Genomic DNA, 14,810 nt, shown 5'->3' on the forward strand with positions numbered 1-14,810 from the left:
ACCTTAAGAAAAATCCAACCAGGATGGTAGTGTCTATTCACATTTACTATATAAACGTGAACACAACCATCTACCTACTAACAACAATAACTAACCTGAACTGTGCACTAGGCAGGCCAGCTTGCAGATAACCAAAAAAGCTCCGACCATGGACTTGCTCCAAAAAAAACGACACGGTTACCTAGAAGATTGTGACATGGATCGTTTGAACAACGTAATAGATGTTGTCTTGCACCATGGGTTGTTATTAAGTGAAGAAGAGGAGTTTATTCGGCAGATACCAACGACTCGTGGCAAGGCACGAGAATTGATAGACACTGTGAGAAGGAGGGGAGACAATGCTTGTTCTCTGTTCATGGCAACCTGGGAAACTCAGAATCAACGTGAAAGCGGTGGCTCCTTTGCAGCATCTGACATCTCACCTGCAGAGATATATGCCATCTTGATGGACCTGACCAATGGCAATTTTGAAGAACTGAAGTTTCACATGAGCTTCTTACAGGTTAAGACTCGAAAGCTTTTCAATCGGGCTGAATTGGAGGCTATGACAGATAGAAGCGCCATAGCAACAGCTATAGCGCAGCGCTACGAATGTGACACTCGAGCAGCATTGGTCTCCCTGATGGGAGAGATCAGTCGCAAAGACCTGATACTGAAGCTCAAGAAAGGGCGTGAATAACTGCGCACACAACTAAAGCCCGCAAGACGCAAGGCAGGCGTGACTGTGTTTGAGAATATGGGATACCAACAAAGAAGTTCCGGAGTGCACAAAGTTGTGACTGTGTTTGTTATAAAAAAAAAACATGACATTGAAGAAGGACCATCTTTCACCACAGAGAGCATGATGTGTAACATGACATGACACCTCAACAACCCCTCTCTAATCTGCACCTGATTATATGTTCCATGCACAGTGCCTGATGTGTTCCTTAACTTTGTGTGTGTGTGTGTGTGTGTGTGTGTGTTTTGATGTATTGGGACAATAAACATTTGATGAAACAACACCTTCATGCATGCTCATTCATTACTCATAGAGCAAAAGGTAGTCTAGATATATTTGTATGTTGGGTACCCTGTCATGAAAAACATGTTACATTTCGTATCATAGTGTGCTGTATCATCATGGTGAAAAGGTAAACACCAGAAAAATAAAAAGTTTCCACAAGTCCTTATTAAAAATCTTCATTCAAGAGCAGTTCTGTAAATGTTCGACGTACCTTAAATGTGTCAACACCTAATCTGATCAGACTTGTCCAATGTGAAGCCCTCCTTGAGGTCCCCTCGCACAAACAACAACGTAGCTTTGGTTGGAAGATGTAGCCATTGCTGCTACTTCTCCTCAAGTCAGGATGGAAATGTATGCTGTAAAGCTCCCACTAACATAAGATCTGTTGGATATTTATACACAAAGGCTGGAAAGTTACCATTGGTTGGCTATGTTCGGGGCAGATGGACCGCGTAATGTTCCCATTAACATACAATTGGTTGGCTATGTCCGGAGCAGCTGGACAGTTAATGTTTCCCCCATTAACATACAATTGGTTGGCTATGTTCGGGGCAGATGGACAGTTAATGTTCCCCCATTAACACACAATAGGTTGGCTATGTTCGGAGCAGCTGGACAGTTAATGTTTCCCCCATTAACACACAATAGGTTGGCTATGTTCGGAGCAGCTGGACAGTTAATGTTTCCCCCATTAACACACAATAGGTTGGCTGTGTTCGGGGCAGATGGACCATGTAATGTTCCCATTAACATACAATTGGTTGGCTATGTTCGGAGCAGCTGGACAGTTAATGTTTCCCCCATTAACACACAATAGGTTGACTATGTTCGGAGCAGCTGGACAGTTAATGTTTCCCCCATTAACACACAATAGGTTGGCTGTGTTCGGAGCAGCTGGACAGTTAATGTTTCCCCCATTAACACACAATAGGTTGACTATGTTCGGAGCAGCTGGACAGTTAATGTTTCCCCCATTAACACACAATGGGTTGGCTGTGTTCGGGGCAGATGGACCATGTAATGTTCCCATTAACATACAATTGGTTGGCTATGTTCGGAGCAGCTGGACAGTTAATGTTTCCCTCATTAACACACAGTAGGTTGGCTGTGTTCGGGGCAGATGGACCATGTAATGTTCCCATTAACATACAATTGGTTGGCTGTGTTCGGAGCAGCTGGACAGTTAATGTTTCCCCCATTAACACACAATAGGTTGGCTGTGTTCGCGGCAGATGGACCATGTAATGTTCCCATTAACACACAATAGGTTGACTATGTTCGGAGCAGCTGGACAGTTAATGTTTCCCCCATTAACACACAATAGGTTGGCTGTGTTCGGGGCAGATGGACCATGTAATGTTCCCATTAACATACAATTGGTTGGCTATGTTCGGAGCAGCTGGACAGTTAATGTTTCCCCCATTAACACACAATAGGTTGGCTGTGTTCGGAGCAGCTGGACAGTTAATGTTTCCCCCATTAACACACAATAGGTTGGCTGTGTTCGGGGCAGATGGACCATGTAATGTTCCCATTAACATACAATTGGTTGGCTATGTTCGGAGCAGCTGGACAGTTAATGTTTCCCCATTAAGATACCATTGGTCGGATATGTTCGGAGCAGCTGGACAGTTTAGTGATCCCATTAAGATACCATTGGTCGGATATGTTGTTCATGTTAAAGCAGGCGGGTCGAGTCAGACAATTTGATACTTTTAGGAGGAGCTTCTGCTTCATATAAGTGAAGTTACACAGTCAGTCAAGTCAGTGTAGCTTAGACTCTGGATTGTGAATATGAGCCGCTATGAGGAAGGCAAAAACAAAGACAAAGACAAAGGCAAAGACAAAAACAAAACTGGGACCATACATGGACATCATCCTAAATACAAGAAAGGCAATGTATACGAACAACATCAACCTAATACAGACCGGAGTGGGTGTACTAATACAGAGCTGAGAGAATCTACACCATCTCCCTTGCGCCGCCTAAAGCTAAGACGATGCTATGAGGGAGCTAATAAAAGGTCTGACAACAGTGCACACCAAGGAGAGCCTGTGGTTGCTCACAACACTGGCCATCCGAGACATCCCGAGGGTCCTAATGGAAGAGAAAGAGAGAGAGAAAGGGCAAGAGGAACAGGAACGTATCAATGTCAATCTCGGGTTGACGGACACAGGTCTGAACAAGGTCCACCCTGGAAGAACAGTGGTAACAAAACACCAGCGTCCCATTCTGCTGGAAGTGGAAAACGTCGGATATCTGAAGAACCTCAAGAAATGACATTGTCCTCTAGTCAAAGTAAGTACCGCAAGACCGGTGAAAAAGCCAGGCAGCATGACAGTGGCAACAGATCCCAGTCTACAAGTGACTTAGCTACAACCACCAACAGTCCATCTGAGACTCGCGTAAATCGTAAGAGAAGGGCAGAATCAGACAGCTCGGTTATTGATGTGAGAGCCAAAGTCTCCGTTAGCCAAATTCACAGTGACACAGGTAGCGCTCCAACGACAAAGGTGCAGTCGTCCAAGGCTGCCCCTAACTCAACCTGTCATAAGAACAAGAGATCCTGGAAGAACAACAGCGACAGCAAGAGCAGCAGCAAGAGCACCAGCGACAGCACCAGTGACAGCACCAGCGACTCCAGCAGCGACTCCAGCAGCGATTCCAGTAGCAACTCCAGTAGCAACTCTGACAATGATGAAGAAGTGTACAATGCCCATGAGACATCTGTCCCAAAGACAATCAGACACGTCAGCTCAAAGAGTGCAGCTCCAGGAAACAGAGCCTCTAATGTTCAGGAAGTGTGTGCAGTGTCCGATGAACCAAATTCCAGGTCTAGCAGAGCTGCTGCATCTGCCGAGACCAGCGATGCCTGTGCCGAACGCGAATCAAGGGCTGTCTCTACCCCAAAGACAATCAGACGCATTAACTCAAAGACTGCAGATGGAGACAACAGGGCCTCTGCTGACGATGAATCGTGTGCAGTCCCTGCTAAACCAAAGTCCAGGTCCAGCAGAGACGCGACATCTGCCGAGACCAGCGCTGCCTGTGCTGAACTTGAGTCCAGGTCTAGCAGAGACGCGACCTCGGCCAAGATCAGCAATGTCTATGTTGAACGCGAGTCAAGGGCCGTCTCTTCCCCAAAGACAATCAAACGCGTTAGCTCAAAGAGCGCATCTCGAGACAACACAGCCTCTGTCGACCGTGCAGTGTGCGCAGTGTCTACTGATCCCAAGCCCAGGTCTGGCAGAGGCGCGGCCTCTGCTGAGACCAGCGCTGCCTGTGCCGAACAAGAGTCAAGGGCCGTCTCTTCCCCAAAGACAATCAGACGCGTTAGCTCAAAGAGCGCATCACGAGACAACAGAGCCCCTGCCGACCGTGCAGTGTGCACAGTGTCTATTGAACCCAAGCCCAGGTCTAGCAGAGACGCGGCCTCTGCCGAGACCAGCGCTGCCTGTGCCGAACAAGAGTCAAGGGCCGTCTCTTCCCCAAAGACAATCAGACGCGTTAGCTCAAAGAGTGCATCTCGAGACAACAGAGCCCCTGCCGACCGTGCAGTGTGCACAGTGTCAATTGAACCCAAGCCCAGGTCTAGCAGAGACGCGGCCTCTGCCGAGACCAGCGCTGCCTGTGCCGAACAAGAGTCAAGGGCCGTCTCTTCCCCAAAGACAATCAGACGCGTTAGCTCAAAGAGTGCATCTCGAGACAACAGAGCCCCCGCCGACCATGCAGTGTGCTCAGTGTCTATTGAACCCAAGCCCAGGTCTAGCAGAGACGCGGCCTCTGTCGAGGCCAGCCCTGAACAAGAGTCAAAGGCTGTCACTTCCCCAAAGACAATCAGACGTGCTAGCTCAAAGAGCGCAGCTCGAGGCAACAGAGCCTCTGCCGACCGTGAAGTGTGCGCAGTGTCTATTGAACCCAAGCCCAGGTCTAGCAGAGACGCGGCCTCTGTCGAGGCCAGCCCTGAACAAGAGTCAAGGGCTGTCACTTCCCCAAAGACAATCAGACGCGTTAGCTCAAAGAGCGCATCTCGAGGCAACAGAGCCTCTGCCGACCGTGAAGTGTGCGCAGTGTCTATTGAACCCAAGCCCAGGTCTAGCAGAGACGCGGCCTCTGTCGAGGCCAGCCCTGAACAAGAGTCAAAGGCTGTCACTTCCCCAAAGACAATCAGACGCGTTAGCTCAAAGAGCGCATCTCGAGGCAACAGAGCCTGTGGCGACCGTGAAGTGTGCACAGTGTCTATTGAACCCAAGCCCAGGTCTAGCAGAGACGCGGCCTCTGCCGAGGCCAGTGCTGAACAAGAGTCAAGAGCTGTCTCAACAACAGACATTGCGTCTGTGACCAATGTTGCATCAACTGAGCTCGTGTCCCAGTATAGTGAGGAGGAGGCCGCCTCTGCTGAGACCAGAGCTGCCTGTGCTGAACTTGAGTCCGAGTCGACTGACTATGCCGAGATCGACGCTGCCTACGCTGAACTTGATTCCCAGCAGATTGTCTATGCCGAGACCAGTGTTGCCTGTGCTGAACTTGAGTCCCAGTATGGCGAGGAGGAGGAGGAGGAGGAGGAGGAGGAGGGTGCTGCTACTGAGACTGAGGCGTGTATTACCATGTCCAGCTGTACACCTAAACCCGAGTCCCATGCTGTACAGGAGTGTGACATGTTAAACGACGCACCTGCATATGCTGAACCCATGATTGTCTCCGCCGCATCTACAAGTCTCCGCGTGGATGTTACATCTTTGCCAGAGTGGTATGTGTATCATCATCATCATCATCATCATCATCATCATAATCATTGGGAATCATTCTAATTATACTGGTAGAAGCTATACCTTGTGTTGCTTTACTGACAATGTTCCTCCCTTTTTTATCTTACAGCAACAGAGACACTCTGAACTGTATTCTTCATGAGAATGGTTTCAGCTATGTGAGTGAGCGCAAAGAGAGACGATTGAATTCCGAATCCAGTGCAGACTCACATTCTGCGAGCGAGTTCATTATTCCCACGGCAATCCCTATATGCCAGCCTAAAGCGATGAGCGAATATGAAGACATGTCTAGTTTCGGTGCACTGTTTGCTGTAGAGCAGGCCTGTGAGTCCGCGTCGCAAGTCTTGTCTCAAGACTCCTCGACCCAAACCTTTCGAGGAGAAAACCATCGCCCACAAATACCTTCAACACGTTCACATCTAATGTCCCGCCAGCAAGTGCCTGCTGAAACACAGCACCAATTACCTCTGACACCCCAGCAGCAGCTACCAATACCTCATCATGACCCTCCACAATCTCAGCAACTGGTATTCCTGCTACCACCACCACCACCACCACCACAGCCTCAGCAGTGTCAGGGTGTGAATGGCGACAACCTCCAGCCAGTTACACCATTACTACAATGTTCAGTAATCCTTTCTTCACCCGAGGCTGTAGTAGCTGTAACACATCCAGAAGTCCCCCATGCTCTCACCCCACAACACAGCTTGGACAGCCATGGTGAAACCATCACATTCAGTGACACTCTGCTGGCTACGATAAAGGAGTCTCTCTCATGTGCCACGTGTGAGAGAACCTTCAACAGAGCCGTTATCTGTCAAGAATTCTTGATTCTGTTCAACAAACCCATCCAATGTGTATGTGGTTGTGTCATCTGCACAATATGTTACCGGGCACACAAAGGATGCAAAATACACAAAGTAGTATCTGAACGCTGCACCATCAACACCACAGCCAGCAGGTTAGCCAAGTCTCCTGATGTGGAGAATATAGGAGTGTGGGAGCTGGAGCGCAATCCGAACGATCGTTTCAGGACAGAAGAGAATGTCAACAAATATGCGCAGAGGATCATGGATCCCAATGTTGGGCCTTCTCTTGAGAGTCTGCAAAGCGGTATGTATAAGTTTTATTTAGATTTTTCTAAGCTATACATTGTTCATCTATCAGCTTGGCAATTGAAACTGTTGTTGCTTCTCCACGCAGCGTTCAACCATCTCATCACTGCGAGAGATGAGATGTCCTTCACGTATTGGGTAAACGCACGGATGCCAGAAAAGATGGCCTACAGATATGTCTGCATCCCTCACATTCCCGGGTTCTGGGATCACATTCTGGTGGGAAACTGTCCGCTGCCCAACACGGAAAAGATGATCGGTCCTGATGACTACCTGCCTAAATTGTTCAATGTATCCCTTGGCTCTTACCGATTCCACTGGAGCTGTTTTGTTTTGAAGAGACAGATCATCTTGGCTATGTGGTGTTCGGCTGTGTCATCAACAGGGCGGTCTGAGGTATTTCCACTTGTCCATAACCGTTTGAAAAACATTACCACAGGCTTGGAGTTTAGAGGGATGGTGGTTTATCTGTCTCAGTGGTTTAAAGTTCAGTACATGACACCAACAGAGAGGCCCCTAGCCGTAGTTTTAGATTGTAAACCCTCTGACGGTTCTAGTGTGGTTGATGTGATAACTGTGCTAGCCTCGAAGAGTGGGATGGTAAGTGTCACCCCTAAACACGCAAAACGTCTGGTCAGATGTGATAAAGATCACACATTCAATCACAGGCTTGCCAAGACTATATTCACTTGCCCTTATGGCGATGAGGACAACGATGACAATGCAGACCAGCATTTTATTGACATCGTTGGTGAGTTTAGGGACTACGGCGAGGACGGTTGTGGATTCGCACAGATGTGTACCAACACAAAGGTTTACAGTTATATTTAGATGTGACATGACATTGTACAACCAATTTAGATGGGTCCTCAACAAACGGGACAATGGTTCTCCATATTCATATGTGAAACACTGGAAATGTATCTCATTGCGGGTGTTGTGCTAACACCCCTCCCATGAAACGTGACCACAGTTGTTATGTATTACTGACAAACCATGTTTTTGATATCTGTTCATATCTGCACACCTTTGTTTGCCACTTGTCAAGTGTACACCTTTGTTTCGTACCAATGCAGTTATTGTCACTAAAGAATTGTATATGATAACATTGTGAAATAAAAACAAAGGAGGACTTTTTTGGAGATTGTACATGTGAACATGCGTTGTCGTTTTTTTTTGTGTGTGATGATGTGATTTATATTTCTGTTGTGTGGCCAACATGACTCGTATTTGTCAAGGACTTGTACATGGGGCAATTCTTCCAATCATAGCTCATATAGTCAACCTTCATACATCCCTCCATCCTTGCTTCCCTGGCTGTATAAAACACCCTTGACGACTGTCCAAATCTATCTTTTGCCTTACATCTACCATGGAAGATTGCACGCAGGCGGAAAAGCTGGCCAGATGTTATCTCACATGTAAGCACGAGAGCCATCAGTGGTTGTGTGCAGAGACTATTGAAGCGCTTTGCTTGAAGGACGCTGGTGTCGATGCTGACTCCTCTGACTTTTGGAAGAGTGTATCTGATTCTATGGAGAGTATACTCAGCGAGACACCGGTGCGTTTCGCGTACGGAAACAGTTGTTTCTCAGATTTGATAGAAAATACGCCAAAGCTAACTGTGCCGCACATGAATGAGATCTTAGCATTGGGAAGCGGTGACGGTTTGGCCGAATGCTACATTGCGTTCAAGGTGCTCGGTGCAAACATCGTTCACGTGACGGACATCCATCCACCTCACGACAGGGTGGAACAACTATCCTGTGTCGAAGCACTTAAGAAGTCGCCGAAGCGGATGCCCTTATGTTTATATATCCCTTTTCCTTTGCCTCTGGCTATGACGGACTCCTTGCAAAGTTCAAAGGCAGGTTTATTGTAATGGTTGGAGAAATTGAATACAGCGGACACACCAATCCTGGTGACTTGTTGGAACAAATAGATGAAGATTTTGAGGAAGTGACACATGTGGACATGCGCCGCTGTACTCCAATGTACATTCTACATGAGAAGCTGATCGTATACAGAAGAAAAGAATAAAATAAAACCTTAAACACAGTGATTGGTACTAAAGAATGGTATATGACAACTTTGTGAAATAAAAACAAAGGAGGACTTTGCTTGAGATTGTATATGTGAACATGCATTGCTGGACTTGTTGTTTGGGGGTTTTTTTTTGTTTTGTTTTGTGATGACAGCCTGATCACCCTCTGGTTGCCTACATTGAAACCTTTTTGTATCACGACATATTATTAATGATAATAATAGTTCCATATTGCACATGTTGACACTCGTATCAGATGACCAAACCTGACAGGTCCACCGTGTCTAACATTTTTGTTAAAAAACAGCAGGATGACTTCACAGGAGAGTGCGCTGCTGAAGCTACAATACTTGAAAAGGGCACACGTGAGCTTCTAGCCAACATGACTCGAATGGGCAGGGAATGTCCCGAGTTCCAACTTGCTTGCACTGTCAGACTTTTAGACAGCCGTAGATACAAGTTTGCCGTGACCTGCAATGGCTTTCCGAGAGTTGATCAAACCCTGAGTGAGATACACGAGTACCCGGGGAAACACCACAGCTTCCAACGTCTTGTTCACAATGTACAGTCACCGTCTGTATGTTATCTGGAGAAGGCGAAGGCTATTGTCAAAGAGCCTCAGAACCCGTTCGTATCAGAGTTCTTGGGCCCAAGACAATTGGACAACGGAGACTTTGACTTGGCAATGACTTTAACCTTGGATCACAGTTTAACGTATCGCACCAACATTGAAGTGAATGACAACTGTTCTATGGCTCTCAAGCGTGTCTTGACAGAAGGGGACCATCGGGACATGTGTACGATATGGAATCCTATGAAGAGTGTTGTTTATTATGTAGTGTACCATACCTTTGCAGCGATGCTACGAGAAAACCTGTGACTGCGTGTAAAGATGAATAAAAGAATGTGTTAACCTGACTCTGTGTGTGTGTGTGTGTGTGTGTGTGTGTGTGTGTGTGTGTAGTGACTCTTGTTTATAGCTGAGGTACGCTAAAGCCACCCTGACAGAGGTGAAACCCTCTAGAAGTTTTGTGACTTGATGGATAACTGTAACATTCATTTGTCCCGTAGACATTGATACTCCAACTGTCAAGTGGGTTCTGACGTATTTATTCAGGCATTATAAAAGCGATAGGATGTGGATGCAGCTGAGGCTGCAACTTAATACGACTCAAGCAGCACCCTAATGGCGAGGTCGAGAGGGTTTTATCACAACAACGTGTATGTGGATTATGTTGTCATTAGAGGAGGTAAACAGGAGCTTTGTGCATATGACCTTTTTCTAAATGCAACGGTGGTGAATAAACACTTTAGCTACAGTGCAATATTGGACCTAGACGAGGACGCAGACACAGACGCAGACACAGACACAGACCTCTCACCCGGAGGACAGTATGCAACTCCTTTGGAACAAGAGCAACTCGTCAATGGTTACACACAGCACGTAACCGACAAACTGAAACCCTTTCTACTCTCATCCCCGTGCAATCAACGCAGCGTACTCTTTGTGTCTTCCAGTATCATACCCAGACCGTTGATCGAGATCACGGGAGCTAGGCCTGAGATGATAGTCCACTTTCTTAACTGTTTCCGTAATGTGTACATGGTGAACGGAGAATCTTTTTGCAATCCTACTTTCGCGGACAAGTGGATCACAACATCGCTCCCTGAACATCTACGGGTCGCTCACACTACTCTGGATGGTTACATACCAGTGACATTGAGGGACTCGAAAGAGGTTTATCTCCTGGGACAGAAGGACGGTAATGGATCAGACAGGTATCTCCTGTACAAGGATGATCATATCACGTACATCGAGATGGCTCACCACGTCTACCGTCTCAATCTAAGATGGACCGATGAGGACTTTCCGAGGAATCCCGACTGCGAGTACACTACAGGGTCGTGTGGCATTTTTGACGTAGTCCATGAATATCATTCACTCAAAAGTGAGCTTGTGCTGACCAAACTAAGGACATTGTTAGCATATATATTTGATTACTGTGTACAGTGTAATGCATTTAGGGATTAGTGTAATGCGTTGCTTAGAATACTGACATCTTGTGATTGACACAGCAGTGGTTGGGTGACATGTGAAACCCTGTTTGGATCCACTTACATACACACGTTAAAATCTTAAGAAATCCTGTGAGTATCTCATCTAGAACTATCCTCCCAACACATGTTCATGACCATGTAAAACAGTTAACCAACAGACCTATGCAGTTGGACCAAGCCTATGCAGTTGGACCAAACCTATGCAGTTGAACCAAGCCTATGCAGTTGGACCAAGCCTATGCAGTTGGACCAACAGTATGGAGTTGGATGGCTAGGTGGTGACGTACCTGGGTTTAACACCTATAAAAGGGCGCTACTGCTCCTGCAGTCACACTCACTGTGAGGAGACTCGGAATTAGTTCACAGTGTGTACACCCAAGCGCTATGATGATGATGATGAAGATGATGATGATGATGATGATGTACATTCCTATCACAATGACTCTACTGTGCATTGATGCGACAGTCGATTGTTGTGCCCTGACAAGGATGAAAGGTCTCACGAGAGAAATAGTTGAACCAGTCCCCGTGGTTATGAAAGGTCTCACGGGAAAAAGACTTGAACCGGTCACCATAGTTGGTACATTGGGTACCAGCGTCGCGCTGCCTGGGTACTTGGAGAATTCTGATCAGCCTTTTGACAAAGACGGAGAAGTCAAGTACACTTATTACCAGATATACGAGGAGAGGGCGACCCCTCTGGGCTTCCAAGTCACCATTCGCTTTCTCACTTGTACAGATGAAGGCTGGTACAGGATTGGAAAGGAGACTTTCTATTTGAGAGCAAAAACTGATACGTGCGGTATGTTATACTACAATACCCAGGTTGACATAAGTACGAAAACTGCATCAATTGCCCCGCTCCAGGGTGTCATCCGAATCTCTAGGCTACTACAATTCCGGAATAATCAAACGTGGAGTTTAAACGAAGTGTGGAATAACACTATGAGCAGAGAACAAAGTCTGGGTTACTGCTGTTCCCTGGCTAACAACAGGGCAACATTTGTTGGAAAAGGTGAAAAATCCTGGCAGTTTTAGATGTATCAGAAACACGGAAAGGTCAACGCAAGCTGCTCAGATGTTCAAGTTGTTACATCCAAACCTCCTACTGTCGCGACGACGACGACGACAACAACAACAACAACAGCGGCAACAGCAAGAACTACAATGGCACCACCACCACCACCACCACCGCCAACAACAACAACAACCAGACAACCCATAATAGTACCGGATATCAAGGAGCTGGATGGTGTCAAAACAGTTGCAGACCTGGTCGACGTGAGTGAAGGTACGTTGTGCGTTTTTGGTCAATTTCATCATGATACTATTTAGCTTTTTTATTACAATCACATCTCTCTCTCTCACTCTCTCTCTCTCTCTCTCTCTCTCTCTCTCTCTCTCTCTAGGTATAGATGACTTGAAGAAGATAATGGACGAACTTGAAAAATCGTGGAGGTCTACTGGGAATACTTTCAAACCCTACAGTGTCATGGCAGTCACTGTAATGGTGATGCTGATTCATACAATCGTGTTGGGATAGCCTGTCCTGCAAGCAGATATACCACATTTATTGTGAAGATATACAATGTTTATTTTGTTGATATTGTAAATATACATGCATCATTGTACAATGAATGATATGAAAAAAAATAAATGTCAATACAATGAAACAATTTCCATGCAGTCCTGGTGTTGTTTGGCTAGAATCGCTTGCTCGCTTGTCTTTGTCCTTGTTGCTGAATCTGGTGTATAACCACATTTTTGTCTTCCTCGGTCATATGAGCAGCCTGCACCCATTCTTGGTCTTGCAGCAGCTCATGGGCCAGGAGTCTCTCGTTCTCACGGAAAGCCAGTAATTGAAGAACGATTCTTCTCACTAGAGTGCACTCCATCGCGTTGGGCATTACATCGTCAATGTCCCAGGAAGTGACTGGTGCACTAAGATGATTTCTTGGACACAAAGTCTTTACAATGATGTCGTACGTGGACACAGTTCCACTGTCCTTTTCACGCTCTGCAAAGACAATCTTTCCTTCCATCGCGTCTGCTATCATCACCCCCAGACTCCACATGTCAATGGCACAAGTGTAATCTTTCGGACTGGCGTCACCAAACAGTTCTGGGGCTCTGTAGGGCTCCGTTACCACATTTGGACTCATCCGTTTGGAGGATTGTCTCGCGAGGCCCATGTCTGCCACCTTGACGGTCAGATCTTTTGTCAGCAGCACATTATGAGGTTTCAAGTCCCTGTGTATTATATTACGCCCGTGCATGTAAGACAGGGCATTGGCCACCTGAACGGAAAAGTGAGCCACAAAACTCAACGGAATCCCCTGTAGTGCTTTACCAAGGTCGTGGTCGACTTTCAGACCGTGTCCATTGTGAATCACTGTCAAGGTGTAGGGAACGTAGGGCATGAGCATGGCAATATTCTCACCGTCCATGAAAAGATCGTGTATCTGAATCACGTTGGGGTGACCCCTGAGTGCACTGAGACAGGAGAGCTCTCTCAAGGTCGCATCCTCTACGCCGATTGTTGCATTCTTCTGTTCAATGTCTTCATTCCGTACCGCAGGGGGGATGTGACATTTCAAGGCAAACGCCTTTCCAGTCTTGAGACACGTGACTTTGTACACGATTCCGTATGCGCCTCGGCCAATAATGCAGCCTTTCAGGTAATTCTCCATTTCTGACAGCTAGACTGTTGCTGTTGTAGGTGTTGTAGGAGTGTTTGAGGGGTTAGATACCCTGTCAATATGATGGGATTATATAGGTTTTTTATAGTTGGAACAAACCGCAATGGTTTGGTTGCAATGGCTAGACATTTCCCCGACTACGTTGGACAGTTGGATGGAAACTGTGATGGTCGCATGGGATGCTGGGGACACACGGCGAGTACTTAAGGTCTCTGTGTTGTTGCTGCAAAGGTTTTTCAGCAGCCTGTGTCACCACGCAGATCGGTATGGATCAACTCCCCACCACCTATGTAACATTTGACAATGTTACATTCGACACTTCCACACTCTTTGGTAGTACAGACTACCCGTCAGGTTCGCATCACCATCTCTACGAATACAGCCGCACCTTTTACATCCCCCTTCTTCATGGACTTGTTATGATCGCAGGCGTGGTTGTGAACATGTACATGATCCTCACACTCCACTGTGCCTCTTGTAAGGACTCAGCAAGGCGTGTCAGTGATATCGATGTGTTTTTTTCACAACTGGGAGTCTGTAACATGGCCACTTTGCTGACTTTGCCTGTGTGGGTGACTCAGACGATTTTCGTGAAGGGCTGGGTGTTTGGCTACCTGGTGTGCAAACTGATGACAGGAGTGATGACGGTGCGTACTACCACTCTGATATACCACAAAAACACATACTCAAACACTTGCCTGCCTTTCAGCTCATCTAATGACAATTGTTTTTCTTTTCTTTTCTTCTTTTTTTCATTTAATTTGACAGTTCAGTTTCCAGTACGGCATATTTCTCATGTCCTACATCAACATCGAAAGATACATGAAGGTGGTGAACAACGGGAGCTGGTTCACGAAGAGACGTAGTTCTAACAGGAGGCTGATTGTGTCTCGACTGTGCGCCTGTGTGCCCATACTCTTTGCTCTTTTGGACATAAGCTATTACACCATTCGTCCCATATCCAAGGACAACGTGATGTGTTACAATGGTATGCAGCATCGTTACCAGCATGTCATGTTCTGGATCAGGATAACCATGTGTTTCTTCATACCCATACTAGTTCTCCTTTACTGCAACGGTATGATAGTGTACACTGTGAGAAAGCACGTAAACCGCAA

At 46.6% G+C, this 14,810-nt stretch overlaps 1 protein-coding gene across 1 annotated transcript; it reads right to left on the reverse strand.

Moving 5' to 3' along the window:
• Positions 1–12,696: 12,696 nt before the first annotated feature.
• Positions 12,697–13,683, reverse strand: LOC115574538 (mitogen-activated protein kinase HOG1-like). The gene has a single exon (XM_030406130.1). The coding sequence runs from the start codon at positions 13,681–13,683 to the stop codon at positions 12,697–12,699; it is 987 nt and encodes a 328-aa protein (XP_030261990.1).
• Positions 13,684–14,810: the final 1,127 nt, after the last annotated feature.

The sequence above is a fragment of the Sparus aurata genome, chromosome 22 (assembly GCF_900880675.1).
Source record: "Sparus aurata chromosome 22, fSpaAur1.1, whole genome shotgun sequence".
Classification (NCBI taxonomy): domain Eukaryota; kingdom Metazoa; phylum Chordata; class Actinopteri; order Spariformes; family Sparidae; genus Sparus; species Sparus aurata.

Coding starts and splice junctions, on each gene's coding strand:
- LOC115574538 (XM_030406130.1), bottom strand. CDS start 13,683: ATGGAGAATTACCTGAAAGGCTGCATTATTGGCCGAGGCGCATACGGA.